A 19,742-nucleotide genomic window follows, 5' to 3' on the forward strand; every position below is an offset into this window, starting at 1 on the left:
TATGTAGCTGTTATTAATTGGTTCATGGGGGTTCAATTTATATTTGAAAAAAAAAATTTAAAGCTTAAAGCAAGTTTTTGCTCAAACTACTGAGTATTGTGATTTCCCACACGTATACACACATGCCCCGAGTCAAAAGTTTGTCAGTCCCCAAAGTTCAGGAAAGGAAGGAGCTTGTAGGCTAGATTCACTTAGAAAGATTCCTAACTAGTAAGGAAACAAAAATCTAGTAGGCAGGTGTATCTGATCTAGAAAGTTATTTCCAAATGGTTACATAAATCTTTTCAGGACTCTGAGAATGACATTAAAGGTGTCACCTGTAAAAGTGATGTGCATGACCTTAAAAGATACAGACAGTATATAGGAGATTTCAGTTATTTTGGAGAAGGTAGGTATTGTTCCTGTTTGCTTACAGAAGGCTTGCTTTCTCAGAGGCTGTTTTGCTTTGGTTAAACCAGTATCTGCATAAGTAACTTTTTTTTAGTAGGTTGAAGGGACACACAAGTATTGAAGCCACTTATATGGCAAGTTATTAAATGGTGATTTTTGTTGGGGTGTTGATTTACCTGTGCTTGTTTTGTCATTGTGTTTTTGTAGATCTATGAATCTCCCAGTGCTTGTGGGGGACCTAAAGCTCGTGATTAATGAACCGAGCAGATTGCCTCTATTTGATGCCATCCGCCCACTTATCCCATTAAAACACCAGGTGGAATATGATCAACTTACACCCAAAAGATCACGGTAAGAGAATGTAGAACAATGCAGCTAACTTAAATACAAGCAGGAAATACTGACTGAGTCTTCAGATAAGTTCTAAGTTAAATATCGACCACCTGTGTAGAGTAGGCATAGTTATTTCACTGTTGCTATATTTGCTAGAAGTACGGTTTTGAGCTACCTGAAACTGTTTGCCAGCTAGTTTAATCTTGGTAGGGGTAAAGGCTAAAGGAGTCAAAAATTATACTTTCCACTTGAAACAAACTTTTCTCATTTTTTCTGCATTTAATAATAATAAAAAACTCTTATAACTCTAACCCTCTAGAAGCAGACAGCTTCAACAGTTGCATATGTCTTTTCTTATGAAAAATATCTGTTGGCTTTAGCTAACACTCATCCATCCAAACTTCAGTCAGCTTGCTTTTTTTCATGCTTATATATTACAAGAGAAAAATAATGTGTAACTTTTACTATTGCCACAATGTGTTATGCATCTGAACAGTTAAGTATCTTCCATTTTTGCAGAAAGCTGAAAGAGGTGAGATTGGATCGTTTGCATCCTGAAGGACTTGGAATAAGTGTAAGAGGTGGAGTGGAATTTAGCTGTGGCCTCTTCATCTCCCAGTTAGTTAAAGGGGGACAGGCAGACAATGCTGGACTTCAGGTAAGAAAATTATATTAATGGCTGCTGTGCTACAAAAAGCTTTTTGTTACAATGTTAGGGCAGCAAGCAGTTAAAAATTTTTCTTTACTATTTAGAAACAGCAATTGCTAAGGTGCACTAAAGTGCTTTTTGTTGCTTGTAATAAAATACGTAGGTCAGTGCCATAGCAAATACCATTATACCAATGGTGAATCAAGTTATTAAAACTGTACTTTTCAACATTTTTGATAAGTAAACCGTTTTTTCATACTTGGGATATGATAATTTTTGAAGATAAAAGGGCTTTCTAGAGTGTTTATACTTCATGAGTAGCAACAGTCAAATATAAGCAGATGGAAAGAAAGATCTCAACTCTGTGGAAGAGAGTTTTAAGTTGCCAAATTCTGATTAAATGTAGAACAGCATATAAATACTAAAAATGTTAATTCTACCTTGTACAGATATAATTTGTGTAATTAAGTGTTTATTTGAACTTCATGTATAAATTATGGGAGGTTTTGGTTTATGCAATGCAAGTGCATGAAAGGGAGAAGCTATTTTTAATGATTTCCAATATCCTTTGTACTGCATAGAATTGCACTTTGAGTGATTAAATTTTATCTACATGAACTGTAACAAGGTTGGAAAAAGTAATTGGGTATAAAACCACATTTTTTTTCTAATCGGTACTTACGTGATTTGTGTTCATGAAGTTTTGAGTGCTTGGTTGGTTGGTTGTTTTAATATGTTGTTTCTTGCTCATACATATCTTGGTGAAGAAAGGAGTGAGCAATTGCTGTAGCAATCATCTGCATCTTGCTATGCTTTCAAAGCTGATAAGGTGTTTTAAAGGTCTGTTTCTCACTAGAAAGGCTGATAGGTCTGGGTAATTTTATTTTGTTGAGTGCAGATAGTTGCTGGAAGTATTGATGTTTAAGGATTATATTTAATACTAGTCAAGAATGTGTTAGAATGGCATGAATTATTACAGTGTTTAAACTAATGAGTTTTGTAGATACGCTTTAGGGTAACCCCACAACTCTCTTAGCTTAAAAAAACAAACAAACAAAAAAAACCCTTCTGTCAAAAAGACAATCCAAGTTAGGGTTCGGTGTTTGTATAGTTGATGCTGAGAACTTTCTAAAATTTAAATAAATGTCCCTCTCTCTGTTTGCATATATGCACATGCCCTTTTGTTTGCGCATTCGAACCTATATATCCCTTTCAGATACACCACTGAATTAGTCCCATCTTCTGGCAGCCTGCTCTGGACAGAAGCATGACTGGCTCACGGGATGCTTTTAGAAACTCCTTGGAACAAACCCACAATTTCAGGGAATATACCCCACAAATTCTGTATTTATTTAGAATTGAGAGAGTGGTATAGGACACTGCAAACACTGTGCTGAAAGTGTCAGTAGCCTACTTCTAAGCATGGGGGTTGCCAGTGGATAACTCTGGAAAAGGGCATTGATGCACCTTCCCAGGGTTTGCACTACAAAAGCTCCTAGTGATCAGCTCAGTAGAGATTCCAGCTGCATCCTTCCACCACTGGTAGGAAACTGAGAAAAAGTCAGACCAGTCAATTGTATGGCATTTGAAAACATCTCTTGAAAAATACTGGAAGGATTTAAAGATGCTGGGCAATAAAGGACTTGATGGCCACTGTCTTAAACTGTCATGCTAGTACATTCATCTTAATGCTGTGTTGCAGCTCTGCTCCTCTGCTTGTGGCAGACTAATGTTTTGACATGATTGGTAGATAAGGAGTTATGCTCAGTTGTTGTGCTGCTGTAGGGATGTCGATTTTAATTTTTCCTTGGTGCAGAAAAAGGCTCTCCTGGCTTTCTGTGACTGAGGCCATTGTACTACATGTTGGTGACAGTGAATGGGATTGTAAAGGATCTTTGGGCTCGGTTGTACAAATTTAACAACTCGGAACATAGTTGGAGTTTGGTAGAGAAAGTAGGGAAAATAAGGGGGAAATACACTTGAGACTGACTTTGTTAGGGTTAGATTCTATGTATTAATATGTGCAGATGGTGCTTTGCAGCTCTTGTAACTGTCTGACTTCCGTTTTTTGATGCCTGGTGTTAAAGCTCAGCCTGAAGTGCCTTCATAATAGGTGGCACCAGGTACTTTCGTAACCCAACTGAATAGCAAGAGCTGACAGGCAGTCCATTGTTCTAAATTGCTGTCTCACAGTAAAGCCAACTGCTTCTGAAATTTCACCCACCTGCTTTATTTAACTAAATCTCTACACATTTTCTATCTCAAAAATGCTGTCTGAGAAAGGTATAATGATCTTCTATTATACCATCACTTCTATGTCCTTCTGCTTTTTTAAAAAATTCCAATTCGTTTTGCGTGATTTCTCCTTGAAGTAGTTTCCAAGGTACTTTAAAATGACTGAATAATCATAAAGGCTTACTGAGACATTTGTAGTTTTGACTTTATTTTTTTTGACTACAGTTTCTCTAAAAGGCAGGTGTTTTGTCCTTTTATGAAGAAATGTACTATTCTTTTTTCCCCTTCTGCTTTCTGATACTTATGTCTGTGGGGATTCTGCTGAATACAAAGAGATGGAGATTGGTATGAATGATGAACATGGAAGAAGTATACAAAATGAGAAATTTGAAACATTCATGTTACGTAAAAACCCATCAGTTTCCTGGAAACTAAATATTGTGTTTCTTATGTTAAAAGTTACAAATAATAGGCATTTTTCCTGGGAAAATTTAGATTTGCAGCTATTTTTTGAAAGTCTGTCATCTCCCCGTTTGATAGGGAAAGTGGAAACAGTGATTATATAATAACAAAATAATTGCTACTGTTCTACTCTGCTCAATCCTGCAGACTTAATGCTGCTGATTCAGGAGGTTGGTATACAGTGATACTATTAATTACTTCAGTATATGGACACTTTTTTTTCAGGAAAACTGTTCAAGTGTCCTAAAGAGAAGCAATTTGTTACATGCCTATATGTCTCCTGTAGTTCAGCCTGGACTGGGTTATTTCTAATGCACCATCAGTCACATTGTCAGTAACATAAATGTCATTAGGATGACCAAAGATATTAGACTGTCTTTTCATCTTGTTTCTGAAGCTCAGCGAAGAGCAGTATTAAATATATCTATATGGGGAAAGCTCATTCCCATATGGGAGGAAAAAATAAAATACGCTCTTGGCTGCATTTATAACTTTGTAAGTGTGTTCCTTTTAGGGAGATGATACAATACCAACAGATGTGACTTGCTTAGTGAATGATGGCATCCTCAGAGCAACACTAGTTCTGCTGATGCAGAAGCGATATAGTGACTCACAAATGACTGCCATTTGCAGTCCTAAAACTGGGATGCTTCTGTGTGTTGAGGCATTGGAGGTAATAACAGTAGGTTAGGTTACCCTGTTAGAAAGCTGAGTCTGTGCAAACCCAGGCTCCCTGGTCTGTTATAGCCCACATAATGTGAAAGATGTGAGTAAAGGAGGGATCTTGAACTAAACCAAAAGCAAACAAAAAGCTCCACCACCACCAAATACAGAAGATCAACAAGAAGAGTCTAGGTAGATCAAATGAGGTTGAGATTGCATACTTACTTAGTTGTACACAAGCTTCTGGTATTTTTGCAATGAAATAATCCAGAGAGAGGCCAGAATGGGGAATAGAGGAAGATTTTTCAGCATTTTATTGTTGAGGAACTCAACCTGCCTTGGAAAAGTAGAGGTCACTTGCTTTCCCACAGTTTCTGAGAATCACCAGCAGAATCCTAAACAGGCGGAAAGTCTTGTTTTGTTTGGGTTTGTAGGGGATATTGTGTCTTTATGCTCAGTGCCACAAGTCTGACTCGTCTCTGAGCCATTTTGCTGCTTGGCAGTACAGTCACATTGCCACTGCTAATCCCAGTCTTAAAGATGCGTTATTTATGGTGGATTTTCTGAAGTGTAGAGGGCAATTGAACAGCTCTAGACTAAATTCTTGGTTTTGGGGTGGGGAACTAGCTTAGACTTTAGTGGCATATCTTTAGGGAAAAGAGGACTGCCAACAACAAGTTGGTTGAGTGAATGTTCTTTCATAGCGAGAGCTGTCAGGGCTGTGACACTAAACTGTAGACCCCATGTGTTTTTCTTTCTCTGATTCTGCATTTTTACCTCGGGTCATATGTTCGAAAGCCTTTAAGTACTGACCTATTTCTGCTCTTATTAAAGATCATGTTAAAAATCTGACTGGCTTAAATGAAAACTGTCAAGCTCCCAGGAGTGCTGCAGGTTGCACACAGGCCGTTGCCCCGGGTGAGGTTTTTGGATGTCCAGCAGGTGGAGCAGCAGCCCTGCTGGTTGGGGCTGGGGACCACCACGGTTGTGTTCTGCCTGTGCAAGCGTGTTCTCTCCAGCAGAACAGTCACATACTGCATTTTCTTTGCTTTCATAGTTTTCTGATGCTGTGTTGTGTAAGTTAAAAATCTTTAAGTTCAGCGGAGAGGAAACTGCGCTACGTGAGCTATGCTGGTGCAGTGGATGTGTTTGTAATGACTTCTACTGCAGAGAATGTGACACTTCCCAGAAGCAGAAAAGTTTGTGAAAGAAGTGAAGAAGACAAGTGGGTGGTTTCTTGTTTTGTTGGACTTTTGGTTTTGGTTCATTTTAGCTGAACAGTTCACAGTAGGAAGATTTGATAATACTTTCTACCTATGAAAAAAGGCAGAAAGGGATGACATGTCCAGTGTCCTGTCACCCAAGTGTCGACCTGTCACGATGTGTATTAATGTGACGGCCTCAAAGACACAGGCCAAACTGAGGAATTCCTACTTCCAGTTCTACTCTGTCCTCTCACATAAGTGGGGTGATGCAAATTTAGGCTTTTGGTGCTGACCTGTGCAGTGCCAGAGGAGGAGTCTCTAGCTGTGCCTACTTTTTCCCTAAAACTGTTGGTAACATACGAGGAAGCTAGTCCTCAGTGAGCTAAACTATGACTACTTTTTTTCAGGCACAGATGCTCCCGTCAAATTTGTGTGATGGAGAAAACAGCAGATGCACTGTAGGGTTTAGTCTGTACGGCCACAGTAGATCGTTTACTCGGTCTGAATAAGAGTGGTGGTGTTACCTTCTGTCCTTTCAGTGACAGTAAAGTTGGAAAGTTTCTATGGAGGAGACCAGAAGTATCTGGCTCAAAAAACCCCAAAACCCAAAAAACTGTTATATTTAACTCTGTGACCCATTTTTTTTATTAATATTTTTTATCTAAAGTGGCACAGTCTTAACAAATGTGTTAAAGATTACAATATTTATTGTAATACTGTTGTGAATATTACAATGAAGTCTTTAATCCTGTAAGTAGATAGGGGGTTTTGCACTAAGACATTTTTTTGGCACCACCTTAGTGGTTAGGGCAGAGTGAAGTTTCTCATCCCTGTCTCTTCCTGGTAGGTCTCCTGTGCCTCCTGCATTCTGGAAGAGCTAACTCTTCTGATCTTCTGCAGCAGCAGTTGAAAGTGTGTTCACAACTGATGGTACTGTGGTTCACAACTGGTGCACTGACAGTCCCAAAGAAAGTGGATGAAAGGGAAGTTTTCCCCAGATGAGAACTAGTATAGCCAGAGTCTTTACATTATCTTTTACCAAATGTGTTATGGTGAACCTACCTCTTCCCCTAAACTTTTTAGTCAATAAAGATGTTCGCCAAGACTGTAAAAAATCATGTTCTTAATTTGTAGTATAAGGACCTTTTCCAAACCTAAAGTGCAAGCACAGAGCCTGTGCTACAAAGTAATTGTAGATTATTATTTTTTGAATGAGCATGACAATGCATTCTACCTAAACTTTGTTGTTTAGGACTAGTTGCTTTAGCTTTGCTGAAACTTGAAATCAGCTTGATGTAGATACCAGAATGGAAAACTTAAGCCTAAACTGAAATTTGGCAGCTTGAAAGTGTGTCTTTAAGTCCAACATGTTAAGCTGAACATGGGTGTAGGGCAATCATTAACTGGCAAACATAACTACCAATGCTGCCATAAAACCAGACCTACTTGTGAGGAGGCACACAAAGTTTCATTGATCAATAACTGAGTCATATTCTGTTGATGTTAATGAGAAAAGTCCTGTTAGCTATCAGGTTGGCATTTTGATACATTTGTATGTAATAAATATTCACAGTAGTGCATAAGAAACTCTACTGGGGAGCAGTAAAGCCAAAGTATTTGACTTTGTTCTTGTGGAGATTAAAGTACAAAAGTATGAGGGTATTGTTTATGGTTTGTTGTTAAAGCCATTTCCTGGTAATCACTTGTATATCCTACTGTGCAGAGGATTGATTTGCATTGCCTGGTGGAAGAGAGTAAATGCCAGTTTTCACACAGTCGTGTCACGTGGTTCCCATTAGGTAAAAGTCTTTGCTTATGGTGCTCTAGTCAAGACCTGGCATTTTTCAGTGTTTTCCTGAGCAGCTAGTAAGTTACAACCTTAAATGAAGTGGACAATGTTCCCATCCCGATTCCTTCTCACTCTACCTGGCTAAGGGGATCATTAGGCAGAGTTCATAGAAACTTGGAAATTTCTAGTCTAGTCATCATCTCATAACAAATTTGGATTTATATTAGAGGAAGGGAAGCCTTTTGAAATACAAGCTTTTCAATGATGTGCTGTCATTTTATCACCAAATAAACACTAGCTCTGTTAGTTCTTTTGTGTATTCTGAAAAATAAGATTTGAAATTTTATAGAAGCAGCTGAAAGCTTATGGCACCCTGTCTGTTCTACAATAATAAATTGAATACTGCCAGGGAATATTCTTGGAGTGCTGTCATTTGGTTGCTGATAAATGTTAGTGTGGTCCCCAGTGTGGCCTCTGGTCTATGCCAGCAAGCATTATGCAGTTCAGGTGATAACACATGCCAGGGGTGGTTACTAGAGAGCAGGTTACACAAAGCCACCCTGCTCTGGAGGAATTGTCTTCAGTTGTAGAGAATGGTCTTTATCCTTAATTAATATACCAGGGCATACGTAGTTTCTGTGTAAAGCTGGCTTGGTTTTGGATCAGACAATGAGTCCTGGAGATAAATTGAGGGCACCATGCAATTTGTTTCTGCAGTCTTTTGCTTCCAGATACGTTACTTCTTTTTGGTGCAGTATACTAGTATAAAGATGCTGGAGGATAGTTTAGTGGATCTTGTATTTCTGCTGTCATTTTTTTGGTAAGAGTTTTGTAATAGATGTTTTTCTCTTGATTTTTTTTCAGAACAATATTGAACGGCTTTGAGGCAGGTGGTACAAACTGGCAACGAGGGTTATCTTTTACCTAGTATATACATAGTTACCTACTTTTTTTTTTTTTTTCCTCTGGAATACCTGTTTCTTTGCTTTTTTTTCTGTTAGTAAAACCCCTGAATCTTTCCCTGCACAACTGTGTGGAAAATTTCAGTTTTTCAGTCCATTGTATACCCACTTTGTGAGACAAAAGGCACATAGGTTTGGAAGATAATCAAAGAGGGACTGTATCTGTACAGAGAACCATAGCCAATCCTTCAGGGTGGGGGACAGGGCAAATTACTGCTCCTTTAAGTCGTTATCTTCATCAAAATTTGCCTTGGGGATAGTTTCGTTTCTTCTGTTCAGACTGCATGCTCTTGGTCTGTTCCGTAGCTGACTATGCTCCCTGTTACCCATGGAGCCCCAATAGCATATATACAGAGGCATGGGTAGCTTAGGAATAAGTGATAGAAGTGCCTTTTATCTGGTGGGTGCTTTCCTTCTGTGTTTCTGTTTCAAGTTTTCCTATTTCTTTCATCTCATACAACAGGGGGAATGCCACAGTGTAGGGGTCACAGTAGGGCAGTGGTACCATCTTCTCAACCATAGTATATGATGGGTTGCTGCTGTGAAACACTTCAAAATCTGTCACATGAATAGCATGCAATTTTGTAACTGATGTAGATGAGTCAAGAAGACTTAAGCTACTGCACCCCAGAATAAGCATTCATTCTGCTAGTACCTGACTTAGCATAATTAATCAGAGGTTGCACCTTAAAACAAGGTAAATTCCATTAAAAGAATACATTGTTCTGAATCAGAATCAGGCAAGGTAATGAGACCACGTTTAGTTTCCTATTGATCAAAACAGTTGAGAAGGTATTTCAGAGAACATGTGGTAAAAGCAATCTTAAACTGCTAAAGTATAAAGGAAGAAAAGCACTCCAAAATTATTGGACTGAAATACAGACACCTGTATTTAAGATAATCTGTGGGGTATAAGCCTGATGTGTAGAGACTAGATATATTTATAAAATTGCTGTTTGGCCATTAATCTGCCATTTTGGTTTTAAATATTAAGTTCAAACAAGTACAGGTAAATCTGAAATAAAAAAAGCATTCAGGACTCAACACGATCAAACCTTTGCATCAAAATGATTGCCAGATTGTGTCATTGCTTAAAAACCTTTTAACGTTAATTTATAATTTATTTATTCTTCTCCCTTTCATTTTTGAGGTTGGAGATGAGATAGTTCGTATAAATGGGTATTCCATTTCATCGTGCACACATGAAGAAGTCATAAACCTCATACGTACAAAGAAAATAGTGTCCATAAAAGTAAGACGTAAGTAACAAAAAATCACCCATATCACTAAAGTTTGCTTTTAATAGATTGATGGTGATCTGTAGAAAACATTACTTAACAGTATTTTTCTTTTTCAGATGTTGGCATGATACCTGTCAAAAGGTAATGATATTTAATTTGAAAACAAATCAGCTTATTAATTTTCACATACTCTCTTCAATATCCAAAGAACCTCTGTGTTTATCTGTATATTTGAAAATGTGTGAATGGGCATCTCCATAGCCGATGAAAATGTCATATCCTTTGTGATAAACAGGCAAATATCTTGTTTGATGACTCTGACTTATGCCAGTTGCCTACTTAAATGAACCATTTTCTATTTCCTCATCATTTGTGGATATTACCTGGAAATTTCCTTATCAATGCAACTAACTTAACAGAGAGCTTCACTGCTTCTCTATGTACGTAACACTCGAGGGTTGCGTCAGAGCTTAGAAAAATTTTAAATTATTGTCCTCTTCCAGTTTTTGTTGGACAGTTGAACATTTAAGTGGAATGTTTGAGAAATGTTAATGATGGGAGGTATCTTTCTGCATAGATGTTTGTATAAGCTGTACAAGTTGTTATGATTATTTTCACAGTCATTCTTAGTTTCCCAAAATTGTTTCATTTGAGATTTTCTCAAGTTTATGTTTGACTGGCTTTACTAGCCTAAATAGTTGTATGCTTGTTTGATGTTCTGTTTGAATTGCTAGAAAATAAACCAGTTGTTGTGAATCGTATCCAAAGGAACTTGTAGATGCAAAATAGGCCACATTCCAAAGTAGCTTTTTGAATACATTCACATTTGTTTTGTCACCATTATTTTAAACTACTTTTCCCTTCCAGTTCAGCAGATGAACCCCTTAAATGGCAATATGTGGACCAGTTTGTGTCAGACTCTGGGGTAAGAGATCAACATTTTTATAAAGATGTCTTTTGAGAAATCTGTAATGGTTCTGACCTTTTCACAGAAGTTATTGTGTGTATTTCTATGATGCAGTATCTTGTTACAAGCATTCTGGGAGAAACGTCTTTTAGGATATGAAATGATTCTAGAATCATTAGGTAAGGAAAGGGCAGGATCAGTTGAAATATCTTTTACTCTTAATTGGTGCTTTATTTTGCAGGGGCTTACTAACTTACCAGGCTATAATTCTGCAGTACAAATCTTTAACAGATTATTTGGCCTATCTTAGCTGTAATAGTGGAGGAATGACAGGTATGAATGCAATTGACTTCTGTGTCTTGCAGCAGTTAAAAGAGAGACCACAATTACCAGTCTTCTGCTTTCAGGAAGAAAGACTTAGTTATATAGCGAACGCTATCATGTATTTTTCCAGCCCTTTTGTCAGGGAACATCTAAATGATTATTTTGCCGTATCACTTTCCCTTAATTTTCCTTCACCCTTTTCTGAAGACAAAGTTTGACTATTTAAACAGTCTTCTCCAAACAGAAAGATAAGTTCAGTATTTTACCTCAACCATGCAAGCTCCACTGAAATGACTGTATTTAACATTCATCTCCAGTAGGACCTCAGAGGAATCTTATCTTGGTGTTGGCAAGGTCTGTTCTTGGCTTTGTGGAGTTTTATAGTAGTCTTGATATTTCAACACAAACTAACATATGCAGCATTTTTTAATCCCCCTCCAGGAAGGGAAGGGCAGTGTTGCTGGTCTTGCTTCTTCGGGAGGGAGAGACAATAAAGAGAAGAAAGTCTTCATTAGCTTGATTGGTACAAAAGGCATGGGATGCAGGTGGGTACATGTTTCCTATTTAATGTCAGTGGTTGAGTGGTTTAAGTGAGACATCCAAGGCAGTTATTTCCATCCTTCATTGATAGGTTATCAGGAAAATAGAGATCCACACTGGATCATAAAGGCAAATGGGAACAGGAAGATATCTGTGGCACACGTTATGTATTATTACACAAAGCATAAGTACCTGTGTTACAAGTTCTGACTTAAAACCAAAAAAAATCTTTTAAATTTAAAAATAAGAGCAGTTTTTGGATCTTCTAAATGCTGTTACGTTTTAAAATGCTTTGAAATGCTGTTATGTGATGTATCAATTCCAGCACTGTCCAGTGTCAGGTTCACTCCCTGAACTTGAGACTGCTTTCTGTGACCCTTTTCAGAGCTGAGAAGCCATCACACAGCTATATTGAGTTCCTAAAAGTAATGTTGAATTTTTAAGACTTCTAGAAATCTGAACAGCTACTTCTCAGACTCCTGTCCTGGCAGCTAGTTATGGAGGTTTTGAGGCAGAAGGGATAATTGTAGGATTTCTTATATATTTAGGAATATATAGTTGAAGTTATCAAGATAGAACTGCATGGAGTATTTTCTATAAGCGTAAGTGTTCTTTCGTATTATTTGCAAGATCTAAAGGTTTTTTTTTTAAAAAATATTATTTACAGACCTGGAGGGAACATTCAACATTACCTGCTGGATATGTTAGCTACAAAAATTATTCCCGTGTCTGGGCAGAGCTTAGATTGCCACTTAAAGTTTCCAGGCTAGATGTTGGCCCCCAGTTGAAATGTATTTCTTGCTTCTAATAAATAATTCTGAAAAATAACATTGTTTTATATGTATAGTGTACCACAGTTCAGTGAGTAAATATTCAAGCAATTAGTAATTACTCATTGTCACATGCTTGCTGTTGAATGTCATTAGTGTTCCAGTCCCTTGTACTGACCTACAGTGTCTACTGTATTAGTGTGAACATCTGAAGTAAAAACCAGGAGCTTGAATATTTTTCTTTTAGCTTTTTCTTAAATCACAGTTTAGTGGTCTAAAGGATACAGAAGTAGGATGATAAACATTGAGTGTGTACTGGCAGATTTCAGTGTTTGTTTCAAATTAGGCTAATACCACCAAAATATTTTTTAGTCAGAAATAAATTATGAGAAAACAACTAAGACATCTTACTGTATTACAGTCTATTATTCCACAAATATTGTCCTATGAATGTTTGTTTTTTGTATTACACCAGTATATCCAGTGGTCCAACACAAAAACCAGGCATTTTTATCAGCAATGTTAAGCCGGGCTCTCTTTCATCAGAGGTGGGCTTAGAGGTAAGTATGCCACCTTCCAAGGTAGGTACCACATGGAAATCTGGTTTGGTATTTCCTACTTCAAGGATTCTGGATCACTGAAGTCACTAGCTTTGGGGTTTTTTTTCCATGGGAGAGAAATACATTGTGGTTACATTTAAAATGATGTGAGTTTCTTAAATTTTAGCAATATGAGAGTGCCCACCTGGGTCAAACCAACAGTCCATCAAGCTCAGTATTAGGTCTCAAACAGTGGCAGTGGAAAATGTTAATATAGGAAAATGTGCAAGCCTGGCCAGTTTCCAGCCTGTTCCCTTTGTACGCTGCCTGTACCTATGATTATTGTATTAAGAATGTTAGAGAGTATATCTCTGTTTTCATTTAATAAATGTGCTAATCTAGTGTCTGTACTAAAATTTGGTTTAACTCCTCTAGGTTGGTGATCAGATTGTTGAGGTGAATGGAGTGGACTTTTCTAATGTGGATCATAAAGAGGTAAGATCAAGTTTTCCTAGTTCCCTGAACTTGTACTTGTCAGCTTATTACACATCTATCTGATTTTTCTGGCTGCAAAAAATGTGTTTTGATACCAGGCTACTTAACCAAAGAGGTTGTGTATTGAACATGGGAATTTGGAGATGGGAATACCTACTACCCTGTTTGGTTCAGGCAGGTCTTCTGGAAATTCCAGCCTTTACAACCAGCATCTTTCATCCTTTTATGACTTAATTTGGACTGACTTTTGTTTTGTTTTAATTTGCAGGCTGTTGGAGTGCTCAAAAGTAGTCGTACTTTGACTATCTCTGTGGTAGCAGGCGCTGTAAGTATATTTATAAAAGCAGAACATTTTGTGAAAATTACTGTGGGCAAATACATGGCAAAAATAAATAGAAAAGAAGTAAAGCTGTATTTTTTTATAATGTCTGTACCGCTAAATTCTGTTAAACCAGGGCAGTACTGAGTGGCTATTGATTATTTCATTGGTAACTATCAATGGTATTCTCAAAAAAAAACAGTTTCAGTGCAAAACCATTTCCTTGACCAGGAATGGCAGTTAAGTTTATTGTAATGGTTTCTCACGTTTGAGAGCTTCTGTTCTAATACATAGCTGCTTCTGCTGAAACGGGGAAAGTGAATTGGATTGGAATCAATTAATTTTTCGTCCTGTGTAGCTGATGTCTTAGTTTTATTCCAGATTAATCCCCTGTGTAACTGTTTATCTGATCTCTTTAGTGTATCAACACATTGAAAACTGTTCAGTTTTCCATTTCCACTGTTTTGTGGAACAGAACTACATGCCTTTGGGGCCTAATCTAAAGCCAGCTTGAAATTAATTGAATCTTCCCACTGGCGTCAGTTGACTTCCAATAAATGTTTTAATGTTTTGACTGCTTTAGTCCTTATTGTAAAATATATGGTTATGTACAAAAGGATACTCAAGTTCCATAGACTAATCAAAGATGGTATTTTCTGATTTCCTTGCAACTGAATTAAATAGGGAAAACAAGATTTAATAAATCATTTAAGCTACTTCCTCAGGGCTCATGTATACTGTGTAGCTATATTAAGGGATTCATGGTTTAATTAAACTAATCTAACAAAAGATACACTTGTCCAAAGGCGTTGTAGACATTGTATAAATAAATGCTCCAGACTACTTGATTAAGCTCCAGGAGCTCAACATCCTAAGGACTTAGTTTCAACACCCAGATATGTTACCAACGGTTAGAAAAGATGGGATCTACTCCAGCATGTACCACTGGGGCTGCATCCTTGAAATGGTGAATTGTTGCTTGGAACAGTTCTGCTCCACCCTTGACCTCGCATGTGTCTCCTTTCCTCAGTACACATCTTTGTACTGAAAAAGACATTGCAAAAGGAAACAGCTTCTCTACTCTTGTTTTTTTGGTCAGCAGAGATCATGGTGCAAAGGTATTCTTCACTGCCAGGTTTTGTTCTAGCTGTCTACTTGAGCCTTAGAGACATGAAAAATCCTGTCTTCTAATTAATATGAGATTTTAATTTCAGTAATGAAACTTAGATAAATGTTATCAAAGTGTTTGACAGATAGCACCATGGGAATATCTTTCTTGAGTAGAAAATAGTGCTCGTGTCTTAACTGTAAAGCAAATGAAACAGGAACAAAACCAACTGAAACTTATTAACTATGTAACCTTTTGGCAATGTATGTTCCCTGAATGGTGGTACATTTCCACAGCAGCCAGGCACAAGGGCATTAAAATGCAGTAACTGTGTAGTTGTCTTCCACACTGGGATTCATTCAGTGTGCTGTTCTCTAGCATTGTGTTGCTCAGATTTCAAGAGACAGTAATGTGGAGGTTTTTCTGGGTGACACACTGAGCATGTCTTTGGCATGACCCCTACACTGTTGTTGCTGACTTCAGTAGTTGCATGCCTCTTCTGAGGTGTTTGGTACGTAATAACTTTGAGACTGAAACTGGAGTAGCTCTTTGGAATTAAGTGGTCAGATCTTTCAGAAAGCATTGCTCAGAAAAAGTGATGCGAGGAGATGGCAGGTGTGCTAGTATGTAAGCTGTTCTGAATTATTTCCTAGAAGAACTACATTCATGAGACTTCCCACAACTGATTTGGGTGGTGATTGTGATTGCAGGGGAAGGAGCTGTTCATGACTGAAGAAGAAAGGCAGAGAGAAGCACGTCTCCGTGAGCAAGAACGCCAGGAGTTAATGCATCAGAAGCGACTGGCGCTGGAGACTAACAAAATCATCAAAGAGCAGCAAGAGAAAGAGAGATTGTAAGGACCCTGTATAGGACAGTCAGAAAAATTTAGCTTGGATTGGGAAAGGGCGTGGAAGACAGAAGCAACCATGAGAAGATTCCCAAGTTAGATTAACTTAATTTTGCTATTGCAGTCTCTGATCATGAATTCTTATCCTGAGGTGCTCTTGATGTTCTGAGTTTTTGAAGCTGATAGCATTCAAATATGTCTTGAGTAGAAGGGTCACTTAGTTCCCCAACTGTTATAACCCTATGATTCAGTATGATACTAGTTATTCTCCTGATGCCATTCCCTAATCCTTTATTTTTAGCAGCACAGTTAGAAATTTTATACTATTACAATACTACGCTATGGAACTGCCTCGGAAGGAGATAGCGACTTAGAGTTAAATGGTGATATGCTCTTATTATCCACATGGTCATGAACGTCCTCAGGGTTCCTGCACAAGTGTGTTGAACCCTTGGTATTGTAAAGATGACTTCTTAAAAGGAGCATTTTCCCCCAATGCAGATGTATTTACTCTCTATGTCTTTTACTAACGATATGGTGACACACTTTGTGGAAGTTCTTACTCGGAAAATACTATTTTTATCATGGTGTCCTGATTCTTCTTATTGTAGAAGAAAACTGGAGATTTCCCAGAAGGCTGCAGAGGAAGAAGAGAGATATCGAAGAGAAATAGAGCAGTAAGTAAAAACCTTACATCAGCAATATGCTGCCTGAAAAAAGGGTCCCTGTATATTAGATCTGGCTGAAAACATTATGCATGTTCTTTTCTAATAAAATCATATAATATTTCCATTTAGCTAAATGTAAGTTTGATGTATGTAAGTACACCGCAGTTATAGAATAGGAAACTGCGCTGAAAATCAGCAGCTGGAAAACATGAGGGTTATGGTGATAATAAATTCAATGTGAAATTGAAATTGAGTGCTTATTTTAAAAATGATGTATAGACAAACTCAAGATTAAGGAAGTTCGTGTCTCAGAACAGAACTGTTGTCACTAACCACTATGTTTAATGCTAACAGGAAAAAAGAAATGCATAGTGCAAGGAAATGGAACAGGGAGGAAATGGAAGAATGGCTAAAGAGCTGGAAAACACGCTTATATTCAGGGGCTTGATGACATACCCACTTAGCTTATATTTAAAACAAAACAAAAAAACCCAGAAGACAGGGTAGTTTGTTCATGATCTGTAAGAGTGTACAAACTGTGGAATTTAGCAGCCTTTTCAGTCTATCAGACACTTTGCAAAACGAAAGCTATGTAGATTTAGCCTAAAATAAGGACTATGTGATGCTAGTTGTCTTGAATAGAAATGTCAGTCATCATAAATTTTAAGTAGACTTTTCCTTTTCTAAGGAGATAATTAGTTAAATAAAAACTGTGGCACTGAAAGTAGGAGGTTCTATAACTGATTTTATTCAGAAAATCTGATTTTTATTATCACAGTTTATTCTGGTTTTAAAAATGTGTGATTCTAGAAACTAGACATATTCAAAGGTCATGTAATAAAGTCAGTACTATAAATGTAATTTAAGAATTTTTTTACATTTGGAACTTGAAAATTAACATGTTGTCACAGTAATGAAGTTCCCTTCTAAATGATGTTGCAAAAATGCACTAAAGATAATGTGAAATTGCACATCAGTTTGATGCAGCCTTTTAGAGCTAAGATTGACCCTGAAGTATTCAGCTTTGCAGCTTTGACATCTTAAACAGTTTTTAATTCATTTCATATTTCAATGTACCTGTATTAGCTAAAATTCTCTGATGGAAAAAGCACAGGAATTTCTTAACCTGCAAGGTGCAAAAAGGAATATATTTCACAGCTGTGTACAAAAGAAATAAAATATCTCCTGACAGTCCTGCGGTGGACTCTATCTCAGTGTGTAGATGAGTGCTCACCCATTTTCCTTTTCTAATTCCTTATTCTTTAAGGATTATTATTATTCCATGTTCTTTATTGTGGTATACTGTAGAAATTCCTGCAATAGCCATGGAAAGCTGCTATCAAAGCAGACTATCGCAGGTGAAGAATGATTCTGTTCTCCAAATACAGATTGCCTGTCTGTTATAATAGATGTTTGATATCTGCAGTATCCTCCTGAACTAAGTGTATCTGTACTTTCATGATTAGGCTGCCTTGAGGGCTGCTCATTGTGAGGTCTACTATGTCTTTGTACTTCCTTGCATAATTTCCAAGTGCAGCTCAGGCACTTGTTAAACTTTTCCATATTACAATCCAAACTGTTAAGTTAGTGTCTATCTCCTTGGTGTAGAGAAGGGAGGATGGTAGTCTATGAATGTATATTTAAAGCTTAGATTAAATGAGCAATTGGAGGCAGGCAGTTCCACTAAATATAATGCTTTCTTGTATGAACAATTTGTGAGGATGACCCTTTCCTCCGTTTTTAAAATCCTTTCTGCAGGAATTCCTTGTATAATTCACCATGCCCTTTATTAGTATCCTGCATACACTTTAGGAAGAAAATTCTAATGTGCCTAAATGGCAGATTCTTAACTCTGTGTACTTCAGGCTACATTGTAACACACCCCACCCTTATTTTTTTTTCCTTTTTTTACATTAAAATGAAATTTTAATGAAATTTTTTTTTTAGTTTACCTTAGCTAATTTAAAGATGCAAAAGATAATGCAAGTATAAATAACATCATATATATATAAGACCTGGTAAACCTCTGCACCATGTATCAGTTCACCAGTTCAAGGCAGCCTACGGCCAAGAATAGACCTTGGATCACTTAAAGGCACCATATATGAGCTACAAGCTATGAAGTTATATGGCAGTTCTCTTGTGACCTTGGGATTAGCTGAATTTTCCTTCATAATGTCCTTTTTTTGATCATGGTGCCTTCTAGGTCATTTGCTTGTTTTACGAAGCGTGACAATTTTGTAAATTATTTTCTTTTTTTCCTAGAATACTGAATTTATGTGGTTTGTGTCTCAACACTATTTAGCTGCTTTTGGGAAGAGTCACTTGTTAGTGTAACCCATAACTATGTGTTTAGGAAGCAATCATCAAAATGGAGATAAGATGTAGAAATAAGACGCGCACTTTTTAGGTATATTTTGCCATTGTAACATCTGATTTAGGCATTTGGTAGATGTTCTGCCACTTTGTATTTTAGTGAAAACTTTTTTTCTATATAGATACTCTCCAGTTCTAAAAATGACTCTGTAAGAGATGGTTTTTGGCTTCAGCTAAGATGACGGCCAGTATTGTAGTGTATCACTCCAGGCTTAGTATCTGTGCAGGTGTTTATATGACTGGCCTTAGAAATCTCAATATTAAATATTTTGCTCAGTTACATTGTATTTTAAAAATTATCTTAGTAGCTTAGTAAATGAAACTTAGGTTGATGAAAGGAATTCAGTTTGGGGAAAGAGGCAGTTTCTTATGCTTTGATATAAAGAGAAAAATGCAGACATGCTGAACACTAAATAATTGTAATGAATTTATATTGATACTGCTGGTTTTATATTCAAGAGTTCCTAGCTGCGTTTTTTTCCCTACAGGATAACAGCAGAGGAAGAGAAATTTAAAAAGGAATGGGAAGAAGACTGGGGTCCTAAAGAACCTCCCAAATCTCTAAAAACTGTAACTGCAGAAGTGCACTCTGCCCCTCGTTCCAAAAACAAAAGTAAGTAAGCAATTTTTATCTGCTTCCTAGGGAAAGTATGTTACAGACACATCACTGAGCTGTATGGAATATATAACCAATTTGTGCCCAAGGTAAGCGAGTTATCACTTGGTTATTTTCATGCTGAATGCGTATGGTAGATTAAATAGCTCTTATTTAACTAGCTTACAAACTCTATGTCCACTCAACCAGTCATGGGTTTTTTTAAGAAGCAGCAGCCACAGGAAAAAGAAAAAAAAAAAAATAAAGCTCACTAAGAAATTGTCTGAATTATCAGCCTCTTTAGCTTGGGGTTTTGATGCATGGC

At 37.2% G+C, this 19,742-nt stretch overlaps 1 protein-coding gene across 4 annotated transcripts in view; it reads left to right on the forward strand.

The window, feature by feature from the left end:
- The window catches only part of USH1C (USH1 protein network component harmonin), a 51,450-nt gene that overhangs the window by 5,813 nt on the left and 25,895 nt on the right, over positions 1–19,742 (forward strand). For all 4 annotated transcript variants that reach the window (XM_055814564.1, XM_055814563.1, XM_027785026.2 and 1 more), the window contains exons 3-14: positions 598–741; positions 1,243–1,381; positions 9,839–9,947; positions 10,046–10,070; positions 10,797–10,854; positions 11,602–11,705; positions 12,946–13,030; positions 13,445–13,504; positions 13,773–13,829; positions 15,642–15,784; positions 16,390–16,455; positions 19,311–19,435. In XM_055814564.1, coding sequence (XP_055670539.1) covers positions 598–741; positions 1,243–1,381; positions 9,839–9,947; positions 10,046–10,070; positions 10,797–10,854; positions 11,602–11,705; positions 12,946–13,030; positions 13,445–13,504; positions 13,773–13,829; positions 15,642–15,784; positions 16,390–16,455; positions 19,311–19,435 — 1,115 coding nt within the window. The remainder of the gene's footprint in view (positions 1–597; positions 742–1,242; positions 1,382–9,838; positions 9,948–10,045; positions 10,071–10,796; positions 10,855–11,601; positions 11,706–12,945; positions 13,031–13,444; positions 13,505–13,772; positions 13,830–15,641; positions 15,785–16,389; positions 16,456–19,310; positions 19,436–19,742) is intronic.

Source organism: Falco peregrinus, chromosome 9, assembly GCF_023634155.1.
Source record: "Falco peregrinus isolate bFalPer1 chromosome 9, bFalPer1.pri, whole genome shotgun sequence".
NCBI classification, from domain to species: domain Eukaryota; kingdom Metazoa; phylum Chordata; class Aves; order Falconiformes; family Falconidae; genus Falco; species Falco peregrinus.